The sequence below is a fragment of the Muscardinus avellanarius genome (assembly GCF_963383645.1).
Source record: "Muscardinus avellanarius genome assembly, chromosome: 18".
NCBI lineage: Eukaryota > Metazoa > Chordata > Mammalia > Rodentia > Gliridae > Muscardinus > Muscardinus avellanarius.
In genome coordinates, this window is record NC_137804.1 from 11,593,622 (window position 1) to 11,616,007 (window position 22,386).

Consider the following 22,386-nt stretch of genomic DNA (forward strand, 5'->3'; position numbering starts at 1 on the left):
TCTCTCAAGTCACTATCAATGAAAAAATGAGTGCATGCTACAAAACACATCCTTTGCCATTAGTGATGTTTCTACCATCATGAATATTAATCCTCACACCCTCTTATCTGAATCACTCTTCTTCTAGCTGACTTTCCAACTACATCTATATGAACTTCCCTTGCTTTCTGGAATCCTTCTGTCTACCAGGGAGCTAGAGTTATCTTTGGGGGACAAAAGAAATCTACCAATGCCATCTTTATCCTTTCTATGACAATTCATGGGCTTCCTCTGTTGCTCTTATGTTGAAACAAAGCTTCTAACATACACTCTTCAAAGTGGTCCTCTCTTGCCTTTCTGTATTTCCAAGCTATTTTTTTCAACATGCTACCTTCCTTTCTCCTCTATACCCTCATGGACCTTTCTAGCCCCTTCACTCGCCACACTGTCTCCTGCCCATGGTTCCGCACACATGGAGTCCCTGCTGCCTGGACTGTTCATCCCTTCCCTCCTCACTGAATTAAACCTACATATCCTTCTGATATTAGCTCATTTGTCACTTCCTCTGAGATGCTAGGTGCAATTCTACCTTTCAAACTCTTAGTATCATGAAGTTTTTGACCCTGATTGCTACAGGGCTTTTTTATACTTTTATTGGTGCATTATAGTTTTATAGTCTAGTAAGTAGCTATAGTGACATACATACATGCAACAGTTCGTGAGTTCCTTCCCTTCCCCATACATGATATTAAGATTGACATTGGTATTCTCACATACATGTATAATGTCAAGGGAAGTGTTTGCTTCCTTCAGGCTCTCTCTCCCTCCCCACAGCCTCCCCTGGATCCCCTCTCTGGCTCTACTGGGGTTTCTCCATCATTATCTAAAGTCCTCCCTGTAACCTGATCACTCCCTAGCTTCCCCATATGACAGAAAGCATATGACTCTTCACTTTCTGTGATTGGATAATCTCACTTAACGTAATGTTCTCCAGGTCCTTCCTTTTCTTGCAAACGACATAATTTTGTTCTTTATTGCTGAGTAGAATGGCATTGTGTATATATCCCATAATTTTGTAATCCATTCATCTGTTGATGGACACCTTGGTTAATTCTATAATTTGGCTATCGTGAATTGTGCCGCTACAAACATGGGCATGCATGTATGACTACAATATTCTGATTTCATTCCCTTTAGAAAGATACCTAGGAGTGGTATAGCTAGAGCATATGGTGGATCTATTCCCAGGTTTCTGAGAAATCTCAACACTGACCTTCATGGATGCTACACAACTTGCAATCCTACCCACAGAGTAGGCGTTCCTATTTCACCTCCTCACCAGCATTTATTCTTGTTTGAATTCTTGATGATTACCATTCGAATTAGTATTAGAATGGAATCTCAATGTAATTTTGATTTGCATCTCCCTGATTGTTACTGTTGTTGAACATTTTTTCATATAATTATTTTCCATTTGTATTTCCTGTTTTGTGACGTGCCTATTTAGCTCAGTTGCCCATTTCTTGATTGTGGTATTTTTAATACTAAGCCTTTTCAATACCTTATATATTCCAGATATTAGTCTTCTATTAGAAGAGTAGCTGGCAAGAACCTTCTCTCATTCTGGCAGCTCTGCCTTTGGATTCTTGGTTTCCTTTGATAAACGGAAACTTTTTTTGATTAATTTTGTCCCATTTCTTAATTCTTGTTTTAATTTCCTGAACTTTGGAGGTCTTATTAAGGAAGTTTCTGCCAGTGCTTATTTGTTGGAGTGTTGGATCTATGCCCTCCTTTATTAACTTCAGAGTCTCCGGTCTAACTTCCAGATCTGTGATCCATCTTGAGTTGACTCTTGAGAATAAGAGGTAGAGATGTAATTCCATTTTTTACAAATGGATAACCAGTTTTTCCAACAACCTTTGTGGAGAGGATGTCTTTTTAAACTCCAGCATAATTTGGGTGCCTCTGTTGAAAATCAATTAGCTATTAAGTGTGTGGATTTGTTTCTGTATCTTATATTCTGTTCCATTGGTCCCTGCATCTGTTTTTGTGCTGATGCCATGACGTTTTTATCTGTAGATCTGTAGTATAATTTGAATTCAGGTACTGTGATGCCTCCTACATGGTTTTTATCACTGAGAATTGATTTAATTATTCTGAGTCTTTTTTTGTACATTTATATAAAATTTAGGATTGATATTTTTTAGCTCTTTGAAGAATCACATTGATATTTTGATAGGTTTTACACTGAATTTGTAGATCACTTTTGGTATAATGGGAATTTAGTTAATATTTATTCTGCCTATCCAAGAACAAGGCAGATATTTCCATCTTCCAAGATCTTCTTTGATTTATTTTTTTTAGTGCTATATAATTTTCACTGTAGAGGTCTTTTACCTCCTGAGTTAGTTCTATTCCTAGGCACTTTATTGGCTTTGAGGTTATTGTGAATGGAATTGTTTTCTGAATTTCTTTTTCAGTGAATTCATGGTTAGCATATAAAAAAAGCTACTGATTTTCTAGACTGATTTCTATCCTACTACTTTGCTGAATTTGTTAATCAGCTCTAGAAGTCTTTAGGTTGATTTTTTTTTTCTAAGTATAGGATTGTGTCATCTGCAAATGGGGGATAACTTCACTATTTTTCTATTTAAATTCCTTTAATTTCCTTCTCTTTCCTTATTTCTTTGGCTAGTCTCCAGTATATATTGGAAAAGAGTGGTAATAGTGGGTGCCCTTTTCTTGTTCTTGTTTATAAATGGAATGCTTATATTTTTTCCCCATTCAAAATAATGTTGGCTTTAGGTTTATTGCATATTAGATTTATAATGTGAAGTTTCTTTTTTATTCTGATTGAACCCAGGGACATTCTACCACTGAGCTAGACCACCCCAAGTCCTATTTTATTTTGAAATACAATCTAGCTAAGTGGCTGAGTCTGGCCTAAAGTCTCCTATCTCAGCCTCCCAAGTACTGAGATTACAGGTACTTGCCACTTCACCCAGTTTAGTTGCAGTTTTATATGAAATCATAAGATTATTTAATGTTTATTTTCTTAGTAGAATATATACCCTCCTTAGTCAAGACCTTATCTCAGTTTACTTATCACCAAATTGTTACATCAACATGTTTGAGGTGCTCTGTTTATTGATTGAGAACATAATAAAGTTCCATGCAGTACCCCAAGATAGGTATCAATGAGTTCATTCTATTATCACCCTACAATATACACACTATGATGTATTTATTTAAAACATAGATATAACTAGACAGCTTTTCCATGCAGTAAAATTATTCTTCATATCTATTATTCTTCAAATTGTGTCTTTTTATTTTACTTGCGATCTGAACATAGGAGCTTTGGTGACAAATTCGAGTCAAATTTCTGAATACATATTTGCTCTCATACACAGAAATGCAATGCAACATCTTTTACTTTAGTGTCATTCCCTCGCTGCTCATTAGCATTTACATGGAGATTGTGAAAATTCAATGTCCATGGCTATTTTTGTATAACTGTTCCCTATTATTTTATTAGCATGAACATTAGAAAATATTGCATTTTCTGTAACATAGGGAACATTAACTCTAGAAGTTCTTGCAATTTCATAGAAACTGACATGGAAAATAAACACTGATGGCAAATATTGTGCTTTTTAGGAGAAATCCAACATTCTTGAAAAATGTTGGATGAGTAATAGGAACACAAAATTTTAGTCCTTATAAGATTAACACAAAATAATAATGAGCACTGTAAGAGACCAACACTAGAGAAAGTGGATAGGATTTTACAAATGACCTACATTGGTCTCTTACCCAAAGCATCTCCAGCCATCAGCTTGGTCTTATGCAACTGAATCAATTTAAGAGCAGACCTAGGAACGCTACAGAGGGCAGCAGATTAAATAGAGAAGAAGACGCAGAGCAAGTGTTCATGTCAGATAATGAGCTCCTCATCCACATAGCAGAATTGAAGAGTGAAAGAAATACAAAAGATTATCAAGTTCAAATCCTTTATTTTACATATAGATGAAATCAAATTTAAGAGGGACAAGTCAATTGTCTAAGGACACAGACCCAGCTGATGGCATGACCAGGACTGAAAGCCCGGTATCTTAGTGAGTATTGATTTAGACTCTATCATGCTGCCGAACACACCACCTTCTCTAGGAATTCCTAGGAAGAATAATCCCAGCAATAAATGCAAGGTTCCGATCACTGCAGTAACTGGAGAACCCACCAGCGTTTGTGATATCCTGGTAACCTGGGCCAGATCTTACTAGCTATGAAATCATCTGCACAAGCAACCACTGCCCTCTGTTCACTTAGCATTCTTTAAATTTCTCCAGCATACATAAGAAACATGAATAAAGTTTGCATCCTAAACAACCATGTTTCTGTGTCCCCAGCTCTCTTTTCTGCCAACACATGCCTTTAGGTTAATGCTTTCATTCAGAAATTTCTGGCAGTTCTTTTCAGAAATGAATATTGACGTAGAAATTTATGGTATGATGATACACCAGTGGTGTATCATGAACAAGCTTTCTGATAACACAAAAATTTTTTAAAAGTTCTGATTATAAAGAGTTTATAGATTCTTGTGTCATAAATAATCCTACCATGGCTCATTTCAAGCCATGTGTAACAAATCCATCACAAAATTCCTGAATGTTTACCAGTTGATTCTACTGCACAAGTCCGGAGGCTTTCAGCTCACCACTGTTACTATAAGGAAACCTAGAAACCAAACTCAACACACTCAAAGTTTCCTTCAATATGAAACCGTTGGTTCCATATTTTGGCTAACATGGGTATGCATATATTACTGTAGTTCTCTGATTTCAACCCCTTTGGAAAGATACCCAAAGTAGTATAGCCATATCATATGGTGGATCCATTCCCAGTTTTCTAAGGAATCTCCACACCCATCTCCATATTCATTGAACTAGTTTGCAATCCCTCCAACAGTGTAAACAGATGAATGGATTGCAAAATTACGGGAAATACACACAATGGAATTCTACTCAGTAATAAAGAACAAAATCATGTCATTTGCAAGAAAATGGAAAGACCTGGAGAACATTATGTTAAGATCAGCCAAGCACAGAAAGACAAGAGACATATATTTTCTCTAATATGCCCAAGCTAAGGAGTATTAGGGATATGAGGGACTCCAGATAAAGGAGGGGAAACCTCAGCAACGCTGAAATGGAAAGGTAGGAGAGGAAGAAGGCTGAGGCTGATTAATGGAGGAGCTACATTTGAATATGTGTATAGGTGTGAATGTAGCATGGTCAACCTGGACACTTATTGTTGGGAGGAGGGTTCGGGGAAGCTGGTGGGGGAAGGTTATAAAGCACTGTGTGAATGTATGCTATTCTCAATATGATCCACATTATGATGGGAAACTATAGGGTACCAATAAAAAACATAAAAAATTAGAAAAAAAGGAAACGGTTTCCACAAAGTGAGGAAGTGATTTGTCTCAAGATCACACCATGGTTGAGCAGGTCGAAATACTCTTTATTCCACATCAACAGTCCTTATCAGTGAGGTGAAACTTCATGCAAGAGGAAAAGTCAGTGGTCCTCCTACAACTGCAAAAGCCAGTGCTTTTTTAAAGACCTTCAACATCACCCAAATCAGAGACCCTATTATAAATACCTATTCTAGCATTTATCTCATGAACCCAGAAATCCATTTCAACAAGTCCTATAAGTGGTAGAGAACAATAGGGAAATTATCTCAATACCCATAAATATTTCTTTATGAATGAGATGCAGGTATCAACCAAAGATAACTATTCTTTTTTTTCCTTATTTTTTTACTTCAGCATCCTTTAAAGGAGATACCTGATGTGACATTTCTATCAAAAAACTTGCAAACGTTGACATATCCAAAGATCTTGCTTTTCAACATAATTCAGACTCTTCTAACAATAAAAACATTCAATTATTTATCTGCCAACTCAACCCCAACATTTTATAGACCCAAAACTAATATATTTCCATCTGTCTAAGTCCTGGTGTTAACATTTTTTGAAGCAACTTCTTTTAAATAAGTATGTGTGCTTCGAGATTCTGCCTTATTTTTTCCATAAATCAAGACAGTCAGTCCAACAGGGTGCCTTCTCCCAAATCCATCTGCCACACTGCCAACTGCTCATATGGTTACATATTTGTGTTTTGGTTTATCTGCCACTTTCTGCTGATTTGATATGAACTCCCAATTTTCAACTCCAGAACAAAAGCAAATAAATATTGCCTGTTGTGTATTTCTCTTCCAATATTTTAGAGGTTGGAAAATTTACAAAATAAACATCCTCTTGGCCTTCTTGTAAGAGATTGCAAAAGACAAAAAAGAACAGTTGAGTCATACTGTCCCCAAATTTAAAAATACCCACCAAAGGCATAATCCAAAGACAAATATCTGTACTGATAGGATTTTGAACACAGACAACAACGTAAAGATACAAGTCTATGGTTCACTGTAATTGGAGGGTAAACTTAAATATGATTCATGCATTTATCCTGAAATGGGAAGACTAATAATCTAAGAGTTGGTAGAGAATATATTAATAAAAATGTTTTGGAAGAGGACTTGTTCATTTCCACATCTTTCTTGGAAATATGAAAGTACTTGGTGAGTGTGGATTTTGGCCTTGGTAGGAGACAGCTCACTGGACTTGGCAGATGTTGTCAAGGAAACTAGAGGACTAACTAACCTGCTAATTCTCCAGTTAGTTGGTCCTGGTTGATTCTGTATTTACACCCACTGGTCAGAAAAGCTTTAGAACCCAAGAGGTAGTCATCCCAAAGCAACCATTTGTAAGTTCTTGTTTCTTGAGCGCTACCACTGCTCAAGAAAAGCAGCTCACTCTTTCTTTCTTTCTTTCTGCCCACAAAATTTGTCATCGACACCACCAACCCCATGGGATGAGAGCTGAACTCTGTCATTGTTCCTCTTTTGGGGACACACATGAATCTGCCAGCACACTGTGTATATCTATCTGCTCAAGAACCTTCATTTTCACGACAGCAATTACACAAACCCCACTCCCTGAAATAAACAGGAATCCAGTCTCTACTGGCAATTTTCCTATGCAGATGAGCCTTCCTCATAGAGACCCCAGTGGCTGGGGGCAGGGGTACCATCACCATCGCACAAACATGAGCACAAAAGGTCACAGAGAGAGGAGACACTTACGGTTGGCACAGCTTGATTAGGTCCTGGTCCGTGGTGCCTGGCGGGAGGCCTCGAATGTACAGGTTGGTTTTACTCAACTGTTCCCCGCTGCTGTTGCTGCTGCTGTTGTTGCTGCTGCTGTTTGTGCTGGGGCTGGGAGGAGCCATGGGGTGGGGTACTGGTGCAAAGGACTGCTGCAAATAGAGAAAGCTGTTACTCGTAAAACATAAGTCAGCACACCTGTTCCCAGGCCCGCGGCACAACTCCAAAGCAAGCCTCTCATCCTCTCCAATCCTTGCACGCGCGCCCACATGTGCACACGCAGTTCACCCTCCACTGTGCCGGTTCTGAGAACATCATTGGCTTCTCTCCACTCATGCCCTACAGCTGGATCCACCTAAGCCGGCCCTCAGTGGGATATAAAGAAATTCCCAAGGGCTCCTGGCAGTCCTGCATAGCTTTGGATCTGTCCCTGACCGCTCCAATTTTTCTCCTTACACCTGTAAAACTGCATGCTCTCTCCCTTGCTAATAAGAGCTGGGTCAGTCTGGCCCCAAAGCTCCAAGCCTAGCTCACCACTCATAGCTGGGCCTCTTCTGCTCTCCAGCATCATTGCTGATACACAGAGATCATTCTAGCAACAGCGATTCCGTGAATGAGAGATTGAACCACTGAATCCACCCCAGGCCTTTCCGTCGCCAACCGCAAAACTGCGTCTCCGCTCTGTGGGTCCCTCTTTTGTAAGACACACAGCACGTGGGGATGGCCCCCGATTAGAGAACCGCTGTCACCATCAGTCACACCATTTATGCCAAAATGGAAATGTTAAAATGACTCCCACAAACTTAGAATACGCAGTGTGAGGGCGCTCAGAAGCGTGCACGCCAGAATTAGTAAATAAATTTACTCATTATGCTTAATTCTTTTTCATCCGGGCGTATCTCTGAAAGTTCTCAAATTAAACCGCGCTGAGTCCCTGCTGGGCCTCTTATTAGCTGTGTGACCTCTTACACGGTGCCTTGACCTCTCTGAGATGCAGTCTTCTCATTAACACGAAGAAGATAATATTAATCTTCTATGGCATAGGGTTTTTAGAAAAACTCAATGAGCTAAAGCAAACAAAACAGTTCCTGGAAATTAGTAACCGCCTAATAAAATATTAGCAAGAATAACAATAATATTAATACTGGTGGTTGGAGTCAACCTTGCCAGTGATAATACTTTATGTAACTATCCCAGATTTTCTCAACTGTAACCCACAATGTTACTAAGCAAAGCCAAGCGAGCACACCCATTAAGACTTCAGTGGCGAAACCTGGCCGAGTTCTAAACTGACGCCGCGTGATCAGCAAGGTTGGTAATTCTCAATCGGCAGGTTTGGGATCAATTGCAAATGAATTCTACAGATGGTGTCAATCTACTCAAGCTTTGGTGCTTTGGACACAGCTAGGGTGTAGCGTAATTTCAAAGAAGAAAAGGAAGAAAAACCATGCTTTGCATAACTGTGATTTCATTGTTAAAAAAAAAAATCTAAGAAAATAAATTTGAACATGGCAAATGGACGAGTGGTCCTCTGAGTCCCACCAGCAGTGGGTGAGGCAACCTGTGAATGGAGCTAAAGTGGCTTGGTCCTAGCAAGGTGAACTCTTTTTGTCTCCTCTCTCACGTTCTGTTCCCAGACCAGATCCACTCAGAATCGCCCACCCTTTTCACCTCAGTATAACTCTACTCTTTTTCTCCTTTCAAATTCGGTCTCACTCTACGGCCCTCTTGCCTAGCTTTCAGCATATTTGGTCTTCATCAAATGTGTTTGGGGAGCCGGGCGTGGTGGGGCACGCCTGTAATCCCAGCATTTGGGAGGCTGACACAAGAAGACTGTGGTTTGCAGACAGCCTCGCCTACTTAGTGAGGCCCTTTGCAACTCAGTGAGACCCTGATTCAAAATAAAGAATAAAAAATAGGGCTTGGGGTGTAGTTCGAAGGTAGAATGTCCCTGGGTTCCATCCCCAGTTCTGCAAAAAGAAAAAAAATTGTGACTGGGGCTCACTCACTCAACCCCATCTCCAGCACCAACCTGAAGGTTCCTTTGCAACAGGAACTCAGGTTGACCCTGTGGGGAAAATCACCCAGCCAAGTACCTGAGAAATAGTAGGCGCCATTGTAATAAACAAAGTACTAACAGAGATGAAAGGTCAAGTGTTAGCAGTGCCCAGCCTGCTTTCTTGCTATAATGTTGGATTTTCTCTCTTCTGGGCTCTTACCTCTGCCCTGGACCATATCTACAAGTATTAGCAGAGGATGCCCCTTGGATTCAGTACATCAAAGCATAGCTCTCCTGTTTCTGATTCCCCACGCCAGCCAGCCCCACAGCATAATTACCCCAGTTTTTTTTTTCTTCGTTGCTGTTGGTTCATGTTTGAAAAGTGGGAGCAGCTTTGTCTCTTCTCTCCTCCTAAATCTCAGGAACTGGCCAGCTACCCAAACCTCTGAATTCTCCTTCCTGCCCCAGACCAGCGCCTGCACCATCCCATAGGCAAAGGCTCCAAGCCTGCCTGTGCTCTGCCTGCCCTCGGGCCTCCCTGTTAAAGCCTCCGTTCAGGTGTGGGGAGAGAATAACAAGGATTTTCCAATTAGAACACAATTTGGCCAAGAGTTAAGGAATGGGGAGTGGGAGGGAACGGGACAGCAAGGCTAAGAGGCTCAACACTCCTAGTCTCCATCTCTTTTTCTTGAAATGAGAGCAGCACTTTTCCCAACCACTTCTTTGATATTTCTTAGTATCAACATTTTTTTTCTTTTCTTTTCTTTTCTTTTGTACTGGGGATTGAACCCAGGAGTATTCAACCTCTTTCTATCTCTGAATTTCTGAGCACAAACCTATTTTAATTTTATTAATTTCATTTTATTTTCGGTACTGAGGATGGAACCCAGGGGCATTCTACCTCGGAGCTATACTCCCAGCCCTATTTTTATTCATTATTTTGAAACAGGATCTCACTGAGTTGCAAAGGGCCTCACTAAGTAGCTGAGGCTGTCTGTGAACCGAACCGGGATCCTCCTGTCTCTTAAGTACTGGAATTACAAGCATGTGCCACCAGCCCGGCTTATTATTATTATTATTATTATTATTATTTATTTATTTTTAAATAGAGTCTCACTAAGTTACTGAGGCTGGCTACGAACCTGCCATCCTCCAATCCTCCCATTTCAACCTACTAAGTACTGAGGTTATAAATGTTGAGTGTCCATGCCCAGCTTAGTATCAACATGTCTAATGTAGAATTTTAAGATGAATCAGGGAGAAAAATACACTCTTTGGCTATGTGGATTAAATGGTCAAACCATAACAGCCTATATCCACTGCTTTTTGAGATTTCAGATCTGGATGGAGGCCGAGTTTCTTTGCTAGTATCAAGAACCATAACCCGTTTCCTAACCTAAAGCATTCTGCTCTATGCCCCTGACACTGTTCAATACTTAACCTTCTCTTTTGCAAGCTCTGCATACAGTTGGCGGTCAGTATGTGCTTGCTGCAGTGGTTTCCTGGCCTCTCTAGCTCACAACAGGTTACGCGCGGGGTTTATATTTCACTTCTCTTGTGTGTTGCAGTCTCTTGAAATTCCCAGGGCCTTTTTAAAGCTGTTTGCCACCCCTTTGGCCTCTCCTCCCTCCAAATGCTTCGAATTCCATCCTGTCCTAGGAATTCTTTTAAAAGGAGACTTTGTTTAAAAAAGCAGGTTCCTCCCCCGCCCCCCATTGCAGAGCCTTTAAAACCACCAGGGAGCCAGAAAAATGTCTCTGGCTTTATGTATCACAGATCAGATGGAGCAGTTCAGAAGGAGCCCTGGACTGATCAAATACGAGGGCAGCAGCTACAGCATGATGATCAATATGTGTTGACTTCATTCCTCCTCTCCCTGGGGCTCTTTGCAGGCATTTCCATAACCAGAGCACCATTTAGTAAATTGCATGACGCCTGAAAACAATAAACGTGCCCTCAAATGGGCCCAATGTACTCTGGGAAGAAAAAGAAGAGGAAGGAAAAAAAAATTCAGTCAAAAGGAAACCAAAGTTGACCTGAGGATGGGGAACTTCAGGGCATAAAAGTGAGATATGTTTTTGATACATGAGAGCTGAAAGGTATATTTCAGAAGGCATGTCTGAAACAGTTATACAAACAAGGTGGTCTTCTTGAGTCATGGTCTTGTTGCTTTAAAGTACTGAGAATTGAACCCAGGAGTGTTCTACCTGCTAGCTACACCCAAAACCCTATTCTATTTTACAACAGAGTCTCCCTGAGTTGCTAAAGGCCTCCCTAAGTTACTGAGACTGGTCTCAAACCTGCCATGATCCTCCTGTCTCAGCCTCCCAAGTACTGGGATTAAAGCCTGCACCGCCATGCCAGGCAGGATGTCACTATTGAAAAATGAATAATAATTATTACACCCAAGCATGGGTGTAATTTTAAAAGTTTGAATTTTAAAAGTTCAGCTGAAAGAGGTCGATTTCTCAGTACTTGTTGCTATTGAGCCAAAAACCCTGCACGGATTTTAGTCACCGACTGCAGGGACTATTCGAAATCTGTATTATTTCCGTTATTTGTGGATGCACGGTGATCCAGGTAGCAGTCGGCATTGTAAATCATCTGTTTGGCTTTAAGAATTATAAATTCCTTCCTCTCCGCCCATTTTCAGAATACACATCCTTTAATCAACACAAAGTTGGCAGAAGCTTCCCGGAATGCCTGACAAATGCACGGGTCTAAATGAATTAATTTGTGAAAAGCAAAGGCGATTTTGCATGCTTAGGTTGCCAAAGACAGATGAATAAACGCTGCATCTTGAGAGAGAGGGAGGGAGAGAGAGAAAGAGAGAGAGAGCGAGAGAGAGAGAGAGAGAGAGAGAGAGAGAGAGGAGAGAGACACTAATCTCTAGGGTTAATGGGTCACCAAAGCCATTTTCCTAATTAAAGTGGCTCAGCTTCCTGTCTCCGTTCTTCTATTTTTTTGTGTGTGTGTCTCTAGATGGATTTGGAATTTTACCATTGATTAGCCTTTAAATCACGTTGAGCTACCAAGGAAGGGATTTTTAAAAACGTTAGCAAAAGAAAATATTTTCCTTCAGATAAAACTGACTTTGCTGGATTGCTCAAAGTCACACTCCATAAATCCTCTTTAGGCGCAGGGAGGACTTGAGGTCTGGGTTACTGAGCGCTGTGTCGCTGTGCTCTTGCAGGGCAAAGGAGGGCCATGAATTTGCAGCGTCAGCATCGTGAAAAGCCATGGAGATAGCAGATTTTCAGAAGCGGGGCTCTGAAGGCGAGAGAGGACTTCTCTGGATGTCGCCTGTGTTCGTTTGGCAGAGCCCGGATACCCAGGCTGTTCTCTGATGTTTCCGCATGGGGGTACTGCTGAGAGGGTGCGCTAGGGACAGAAGAAGGGCTAAGGCTTCTTAATCACTCGCCAGGACTGCAAATCAGCACATCCAGACCAGTGTCCTCTTTAGGAAATTAAGGGAAATGATCTGGCATACATTCTGGAAGATGCTATTATCATTATTCTTTTTTTTATTTTTTATTTTTGTGGTGCTGAGAATTGAACCCAGAGACATTTGACCTCTGATCTACACCTCCAGCCCTACTTTTTTGTGTGTGTGTGGTACTGGGGTTCCTGGAAACCCTTCTACCTCCGGGCTACACTCCCAGACACCTATTTTTTTTTTTAATATATTTATTTGGATACAGGGTCTCTTAAGCCAGCGAAGCTGGCTTCGAAACTGCGCGATCCTCCTGTCTCCGCCTCCCAAGCACGGGGATTAAGAGCGTGCACCACCACGTCCAGCCCTATTTCATTTTTTAAATTAGGAAACAAGGTCTCGCTAAGTTGCTGAGAACCTATCTCGGTTCTTGAGGCTGACTTCAAATCCACCGTCCTCCTGGCTCAGCCTCCCAAGTACTGGGATTACAGACATGTACCACCACACCTGGTGGGAAGACACTATTTTTAAATGAGCAATAATAATAATTGCAGGCAACATTCTTTTGCGTGTGCTTGATAAGCATTTCATATGTTATCTTCACAACAGCCCAGTGAGGCAAATAATATTCCTCTCATTTTGCTAATGAAAGAATTTGAGGGACTGAAAGTGTAAATGACCTTCTCAAGGTCACACAGCTGAAACCCAGATTTCCACCCCAGGAGGTTGACCCCGGATGCCCCACGGGGTCTCTAAACATGACAACTTCCTACTGACCAGGACACCGATAAACATAAATAAATTCTGCCTCCTTCATGTCTGTGCAAGAGGCCAAAGAAAGGATTCTCAGCGGGCAACTCAGGGGAAGACTAACCAGCCAGTTTTTTCCGTCTGCATTTAAAAATGAAGTCCATCTTAAAATTTAATTTCAAAGGGGAAGTCACTAGCAGAAACCAGCGTGTTGTGAGTTTTTCACATTGTGTCAAACAAGTGGGTTCATCATTCAAGATTCGCGGCTTGTTATTTAATAACAGGAAAATGAAGTGGCTTGTAGATCGCCCTCCACGGCTGACTCATTTAGTGTGCTTTGTTAAATGTCTCATTTTTCAAGTTTGAAAACTGCATCCACCTGATGTAAAATGTGTGGCTGTTGTAGGTTTGGAGGGAGCCTAGTGATGTTTCTTTACATAGTTTGGAGGTAGATTTATCAGGGACGGGAAGCATGTTTGTTTATTTGTTGTTGTTGTTGTTGTTGTTGTTGGTTTGGGGTACTTGGGATTGAACCCAACAGCTTTCTACCACCTAGCTATACACTCAACACTATTTTATTTTTTGTTTTGAAACAGGGTCTCACTAGGTTGTAGATAGTCTATGTTGCTGAGCCTGTCTTTGAACCTGTGATCCTCCTGCCTCAGCCTTCTAAGGACTGGGATAAGAGGTATGTACTATCATGCCCAGCCGTTTTTCTTTTTTTTCCCCAGTACTGGGGATTGAATCCAGGGGCATTCTATCTCTGAGCTACACCCCCAGCCCTATTTTATATTCTTTATTTTGAAACAGGTTCTCGCTATGTGGTGGAGGGCCTCACTAAGTAGCTGTGGCTGGCTACAAACCCAGATTCTCCTGTCTCAGCCTCTCAAGTACTGGGATTACAAGCGTGCGCCACCATGCCTGGCTTATTTGTTTGTTTTCATTTAAAGTATTGGGTAAATCTAACAAACATTGCTCACAAGTTAATAAATTAAAGAAAATTATCCAAAACATTATGTTTTTGAAGTAAGAAAAAAGGGAGTATTCCCAGTACTAAGTTGTTGAAGACCTCATATTAAGTCGCTAAGGCTGGTCTTGAACCTGTGATCTTCCTCTTTCAAACTCCCTGAATCCTGGAATTATAAACCCGTGCCACCGCACCTGGCAACTATGTTTCAAAATAACAAATAAAGCTGGTAGTATAGCTAGGAAGTAAAATGCCCCTGGCTTCAATCCCCAGTACCACAAAGGAAAACAAAACTCTTTTCTACAATTGTCAAACTATATCCCACGAATACTTATTTGCAGGCAAGGTTACAATCCATGTCTACCAGCCAGATCGTTTTAAACCAGGATCCCCAACTTTGGCCCTATTGATATTTTACACAAGATAATACCTTGTTGTACTGGGCCATCCTGTGCATCTTAGGATAATTAATAACACCTCTGCTCTCTGTATACTATATGTCAGGTATAGTTCCCTGGCTGCAAGTTGTAACAGTCAAAAACATCTTTAGATAACACCAAATGGACCCAGAGTGAGAGTAGAGAATCTCCTCTAGCTAAGAACTGCAATGTTAAACCCAGCCCTTTCCTCGACTGGTCAATCCAATGTCCCTCCTGGAAGAATGAGAGGAACTGGATGGACCCAACAACTCACTTCTTTGGCAAACCCCACCACCAAACCGATGTTCAACTTCCTATCCCCAAGGATGCTTGGAAGAGTCCACCGCACCCCTCCTAACCAAGATGTCAGCAAGCCACATTTCATTCTCAGCAGACTATGTCTGAAGCCTACTCCTGCCTCTGATAGAAAACATAACTCTTTTACAAAGAGAATGTCAAATATTTTTGCATGCAATTCCCCTTGGCTGGGAATCACCGGGCCCGGCTGCCAAGCTTCAAGCCGGCTCTGTCGCCAGCATCTGGTTGCTGGCAGGGTCCAAAGGCAGAGGGTCTGGTGGTTTCGAGCAGCCTTGGACTCCTCACACCCCAGTCTGCTCTGCGATGGTCTCCCCAATTTGTTTTTATTCATCTCCAGTGCAATCAAATTTGTACTCTTTTATCCACTCAAGGGTAAAGCCCTGGATAAAATCTCCCGTGAGACTGACATGCCAACTCTTTTACTATCCAAAAATGAATACAAACCACATTCCTGTCTTAAATCATACATTATTTAGCCTGCATGTACACAGGCAATCCGTGGCTCTGTGGAAAGTGCTGCTACGGGCCATTGGGCTCTTCTCCCAGACGGTGAATGTTGGACTGGACTTGGCTCCTGCAGACCTCTCCTCTATGCGATGCCTTGAGAGAGGGCAGACACAAGAACAGTGGCCGCCACCGGGGAGTCTGTAATAGCCTCAAAGGCGGCTGCTATGAGCACTGTCCATGCAAGCTCTAACACACACAGCTAAATTAACGTCTAAGACAGGCCGTGCAATTTCAGCTGTGCCTTCATGAGCCACATACATTACGGCTCTGCGATTTTATGTTAGGCAATTGCCTCTCCATTATCTAGAATATGACTATAGAAAACAATTGTTTCAATTATGCCTTTTATAATAGAGTTTGGTGAAGGCCGGCCCGGCTTCTTCTTTCCTATCCACAGCTTCGATATGGAAATGAGCAATAAAGGATGAAACTCCTCACAAAAGGCCATAATTTGAACATCCTCTGTCATCGGGCCTGGGTAATAGCTGCTGTCAGCCGCCTGTAGCACGGTGCTTAAGAGCTCCAGATTGCCCGCCGTGAATCCGGCCCGGCCACTAACCAGGCACTTAAACCTCTTGTCATGAGTAAAAGCGGGATTATGATCAGCTCCCTTCATAGGAGTGTTGTGGAGCTAAAATATATAAGTTGCATGTAAAATATTTAGCACGTAGGTGCCAAGTCAGAGCTAATATTCAACAATGCAATGAATATATATTTTTATTATCATTATCATCACTATTATAAATTTCATAATCATCACTATCATCATGCTACAAAACCTTAAAATGAACATCACTAGACAGGTGTGGTATCACATGCTTGTAATTTCAGTGCCTGGGAGGCTAAGATAGGAGGCTAGCTAATTGGAGACCAGCCTCAGCAATTTAACAAGGCCTTCCAGAACTTAGTGACACCCTGTTTCAAAAAAAATTTGGGCTGAGTAGGTAGCACAGAGGTAGAATGCCCCTGAGTTCAATTCCCAGGACCACATATACACACAGAAAACAACATTACTATCCCAGTTCTGATTGGAGCGATTTCCTTGAAAACGTGCTCTAACAGCTAATCTTTATGTGTTTTTTTTTTCCCAAAGCATGAGAGCCAGTACACTAGAAATGAAATTATGTCCTCAGACATGTGTTTTGTTTTTTAAATTTTCATCAGGAACCAAAATGCAGTCACTAAGCATTGATAAACAATCATTGTGGGTGGGAGGTGGAGAGCTAATTAGCTTCAAGGTATTTGCAAATCACTGCTGAGGTTTTATTAAAATTCGGATAGAAGGAGATTCGCTTTTGCTCTAAATATTAGTTTTTTTGAAAAAAAAAAAAACCTCAGAAGATTGCATAATCATACAGTTCTCTGTGATATTTGCAAATAGGCTTAATTTAAAGTCATTGAAATCCATTCAGAGGTTTAGGTATTAAATGACATTTTAAAATTCATGGGACTTGGAAACACAAGTAAACTAGTAATTATTCAGTTCAAGCACCTATGAACAAATTTCACTGGTAAATTTACAGAGATAGAGTTGAGTAGCTGCTATAAAGAATTACATGACATCTAGTTTTTGCCCAAATCCCCCCTTTCTGTCTCTCTCCACTTCTCTCTCCATGCTCTGAGCTCTAAGATCCAAGCCTCAAGTGGACTGAACCCAGAATCTCCAAGAAACCGTGAACAAATAAATCTTCCTTCTTCTGAATTGTATGGTCAGGTCTTTTGATTATAGCAATGAGAATTGACTAAGACATCTTATAAGATACATTTACGTTTTTTTTGTTTGTTTGTTTGTTTTTTTTTTTTAGTTTAGTTATTACCCTAAACCTCTACTTTTGGTTCTTTCCCCAATTTTGCTTTTTAATTAACACTCTATTTTTACAGACTTATGCCCTCTCTGTTTCACTGAAATTACAACTGGATACGGTCAACCTTCGATTCCTTTAGTTTTATTATGCCTGCCTTCCTGAGAAGAATGGACACAATAAATGTAGTTGAAAAAGAACCACCATGAGATATGTTGAGATAATGCTCTACTACAACAAAATGAATTCTTTCAAAGTGTCTTCCTTCAGTCTTAAAAGTCACAGCTCCAGATATAATTTGCCATTTATCCACTCAGTTGACTAATCTTTATATTAGCAGATCTTATTACTGATTTGGTTACTGATAGCTGAGAGGTTTCAGAAATAATGCATTTTGTTCCCAATCATGTATAACAAAAATTGTTACTAATAAGAGAAAGCCAACTCGAATACCAAATAGTATAAGGCTTTGTTGAGACGTTGGATGTTTTTGTCCAATTCAAGGCAAACCTCCCATTCCTGGTGGTGACTATATATTGTCTCAGGAGCAACACAATAGTAGAAGTAACATTTTCAATACAATTTTATTTACTTATCTAGGTTTCCATCCCAATTGGATGTGTCTCTGAAGGTAACCCATTTCTTTCTACTTCCCAGCACTAACAGTTCATATCAAATCAAAGTCACATGAGCCTTTATGCCTTATTTTATCTTCCTTTCTCCACTTGGAATACCCAGGATATCCTCCGATATTTCATTTTAGGGTGACTCTAAAATTCATCTTACAGACCGAGACATATTTCAGAGCAAAGGAAGGATGCATGACTAATTAAACCTGCACACAAAGTTAAATTATTTTCCAAAAGCAAAAAAAAAAAAAAAGAAGATATGATCACTCCATAATTACCTTCTACTTATCTAAATCCCATATATCTGTCTAGGGACACCTACAATCCTATTACATTCATATTTTCCTTTTATTATTTTCATCCTATTTCATTTCCATCTCTTTTCAGCTTCTGCACCATTAAAACTTAAAAAAAAATTACGAAATAATAATAGCATTGACTAGTGTTTATTGAGCACATGTTATATGCCGGGCACAGTTCTAAGAGCCTTGTATATACCGATTTATTTGCTGATTTCAGAATGCTTGGAGGCAAGTACCACTGTCATCACCATGTTAAAAAAAGAGAATACTGACACCCAAGAAGTTTAAGTGACTTTCCAAGATTGCTCAGCCACTCAGTGCACACGTGGGACGTGAATCTGGGCAGTTCATTCTCCAGTTCATTCCAGCTTTAAGTGTGAATGTAGGCAGAAAACTAAGACTAGGGACTAGCAGCTACTGCCATTTAAATATAATGAATTGCAACCAAAGTGAATTAAAAACTCAGTTTCTCAGATCCACTAGCCATACTTCAAATGCTCAGAAATAGACCTGGGTACTGACTTTTGTGTTCAGCTATTAACAAAGAACTTTCCCATCATCACCAATGGTTCTATCGGGCAGATCGTTCTGACGGTTGCGATGTTATGTCTCCCAGGCTGTACTGCTCAAAGGCACCACCTGTGTGTGCTAAGAAAATCGCAGCACCAGGCTCCATGAGGCCTTCCTTTTACTTTTTAAGTGCAATGTTTAAGTTCCCTCTCTATCCAGGGAGTAGGTCTAGACTTTTGTCATATGCCTTCTTGCCGGTACTTCTGACTGACCCAAAGTGAACATTATTAAAAGAGATTTCCAGGAAGTGTATTACAATCTGTGAAAAGAATCAGCTATTTTGTTTTTAACCAATAGCCAAAGTGTCATCTGTATTATAAAATTGTTAAATATGAGAGAGAAGAAGAAAGAGAAAGGGAGTGTGTTCACGCACACATAATTAAGATTAACTCTTGGTACAGAATAGATATCTGTTTTTGTAAGAAAAATAAATTCCACCTGGACCACTCTACATTTTTTATTTATTATTATTATTTCTTTTTTGGTGGTACTGGGGTTCCTGGAAGCCCTTCTACCTCCGGGCTACACTCCCAGACCTATTTTTACATTTTTATTTGGAAACAGGGTCTCCTAAGCCAGTGCGCGCGGCTGGCTTCTAACCTGCGCGATCCTCCTGTCTCTGCCTCCCAAGCGCGGGGAATTACAAGCGTGCGCCACCACGCCCGGCGATATATTTTTTTTTTCTTTTTCTTTTCTTTATTTTCTTTTCCCCTTCTTGTCTCCTTCTTTTCTTCCTTCCTTTCTGCCTGAAGATTTGGGCTGGCCCTAAATTTGTAATCCTTTTGTCCCAGTCTCCCAAGTACCGAAATTAACATTTTCAATATTACATTATCTACCTTACATAAATGTCCCCAGTGAGAACCCCCCTCACTTGTACTCTTTACGTAACACACTATGCTACCCAGCTTACTTCTTCTTAAATCAGGAGAAAAGCCAAAACAGAGAATGTTTTCTTAGAGCAAACTACCAGAGCAATTCAGCAAATTCACAAACAATAACCTATATTCCATGACATAAAATAGTTTCATTGTTTTATTAGCCGATTCATTCATATTTTATTGATGTAGCAAAATTAAATGTGAACAGAACCTAAGCTTTTAAAGTGCTAAATCTAACAAATTTGCACCATAAAACACAATAATTTCCTCAAGAAGATAATATTAGGGCACAGATCAAAAATGTGATGGCAGTTCATATGTAAAAAGTAACTGCCTCGTTATAAAAATTAAAAGGAGGGTTTGCACAGCTAATTTTCTATAAATATATCTCTAACATTTATTATGCCTGGAGCCATGACATGGTAACTGTGAGACAATAAAATGAGCATTAGCCATCTTGTATTGTTATTGATTTATTAAAATTTTTATAATCAGAAACATACTAGATATATGCACATTCAGATTCCTATTTCTCACCATCATTAACCTCAGTGAGGACTCCCCTCTTCAGTAAATTTTAAATCAGTGCACCTTGTATCTTAGAAAATTTCCTGAGAGTGACACGAACACATCCACCAGGTGCAGTGGCGCACTTCTGTGATCCCAGTTCTTGGGAGGCGGAGACACAAAGATCGCAGGTTCAAGGCCAGCCTTAGCAAATCAGCAAAGTGCTCAGCAACTTAGCGAGAACCTGTTTCAAAGTAAAAAGAAATAAAATAGATCGGGAGGGGGGGGTGGAGCTCAGAGGTAGAATGCCACTATGCTCAGTCCCTACTACTATAAAATTTAAAGTCAAGAATAACACGAGTACATCTAATCCCTGATGCATATTCTTTTTGTTGTTTGATTATTAGAAATCATTTCTTTTTTTTAATTTTTTGGGCTGGAGAACGAACAATCTGTAATAATAGCCCTGTTTTTCCTTTACCAAATTACTCTTGTCTTTTTTCAAATAAGTGATCCACCTTCAGAGGTTGGGGCATAAAAGGTGTTTGTCCTTTATGAAGGAGGCTTGTGAAAAAGGGAGTGTCCCTTCTACCTCAGAGTGACCGAGAACTTGGACCCTGAGTCATACTGCCCAGCAGGACCCACTGGCTGCCTGTTTTACAGGAGAAAAATTAACTCTTTAGCTTCACTCTTCTTATCTGTACAAATGGGAGCAATAACCACCTCGGAAGATTATTAAGCATTTCAAATGACTGTGTACCAAGTACTGAAAAAGAAAACTTGAGCTGGGTGTGCTAACCTCCATAATCCCAGTATTTCAGAGAATGAGACAGGAGGATCACAGCCTCGGAAACTTAGGCTCTTAGCAAACTAGTGAGGCTCTGTTTTAAAACAAGAAATTAAAAGGGCTGGGGGTGGTATAGTTTGGAGGTCAAATGTCCCTGGGTTCAATTCCCAGTACCACAAAAGAAATGATAAAAGAAAAGAAACTTTGAACAGAGTGAGTATTTTATGGGCACTATTATTTATACATAAATACTAGAGTATTTTTACAATCCAGGTTGTTACAATGCATGAACAATAATGTTCTTTTGAGTAAGTGGGATATTGGCCTATGGACTGATCCACCTGATTGCTGATTTTCCTGGTTTAAATCTTAGAATACTAAGTAAAACGTCTACTAATGTTTATGCAGACTGAATTTCTCTACATTACAAATCAAGAAATGTCCTTTTTCAATAATACCTTAGGTTCAGTTACTTTGATTTTAGCCACTGATGCTAACTGCTGTCACAGAAACTAGTAAAAAAGAAAAAGCACTAGGAGAAATTTTTAAGAAAATGTAAACTCATACAAGAGAAAGCATTCTGAGAATATACAGATTTTGGAAAAATACAAATGGTTAAAGTACTCTTAAAATAAGATATCTCTCACTGCCAACAGAAAAAGCTCATAGCTTAAACAACACACCAACTCCATGCACTTAACTAAAAGGAGTTTTGTATACAGAATATAAATGATATTAATTTTGTAGCTTCTGGCACTAGAAATAACTAGGTTTTAAAAACTGTTACTCTGCAAGAATGTTTTGTGGATAAACGATGGCTTACACTGTTTATTTCGTTTTAGCCGTCTGCCTCATTTTTAATAGGTTATATGATATCAGGATGTCTGATGCGAACACGTCATAGTGTACAAATAGAATGGTAATACATTTGTACATTGCAAGGTGTTAAGACACATCCCCCATATCCCAGAGGATGACTGTTTTGTTTTGTTTTGCTTCTGAGAATATTAGCAGGTACTTGGCAAATGTTGCTAACAACCTTTTTTGGAGAAAAGTCGCCCAAAGAAAGAGTTGTTAAACAGTCACCATTTCTTTGACCCCCACAAAGGAAGCTTCATACGTTGGGATGAAAATTGTCAGGAGGAGGGATCAAAATCTGAAGCTACTCAAAATCAGGGGCCTGAGTCTCTGGGGAGAAAAGAAAAGGAAAGAAAAAGAGAAGAAAAGGAAAAGAAAAAAAAAGGAACAGGAGGGGAAGAAAAGGAAAGGAGAGGGAAGGGAATAAAAAAAAAAGAAGCAAAAAGAAAAGACT

At 40.1% G+C, this 22,386-nt stretch overlaps 1 protein-coding gene across 5 annotated transcripts in view; it reads right to left on the bottom strand.

Annotated features, from left to right (window-relative positions):
• Positions 1-22,386, bottom strand: part of RBMS3 (RNA binding motif single stranded interacting protein 3) — a gene marked incomplete at its 3' end in the record, with an annotated part of 718,132 nt that overhangs the window by 548,213 nt on the left and 147,533 nt on the right. For 3 of the 5 annotated variants that reach the window (XM_080714871.1, XM_080714870.1, XM_080714868.1), the window contains exon 2: positions 7,186-7,358. In XM_080714871.1, the coding sequence (XP_080570997.1) occupies positions 7,186-7,358 (173 nt within the window). The remainder of the gene's footprint in view (positions 1-7,185; positions 7,359-22,386) is intronic. The other 2 variants (XM_080714872.1, XM_080714869.1) reach the window with 1 other exon arrangement.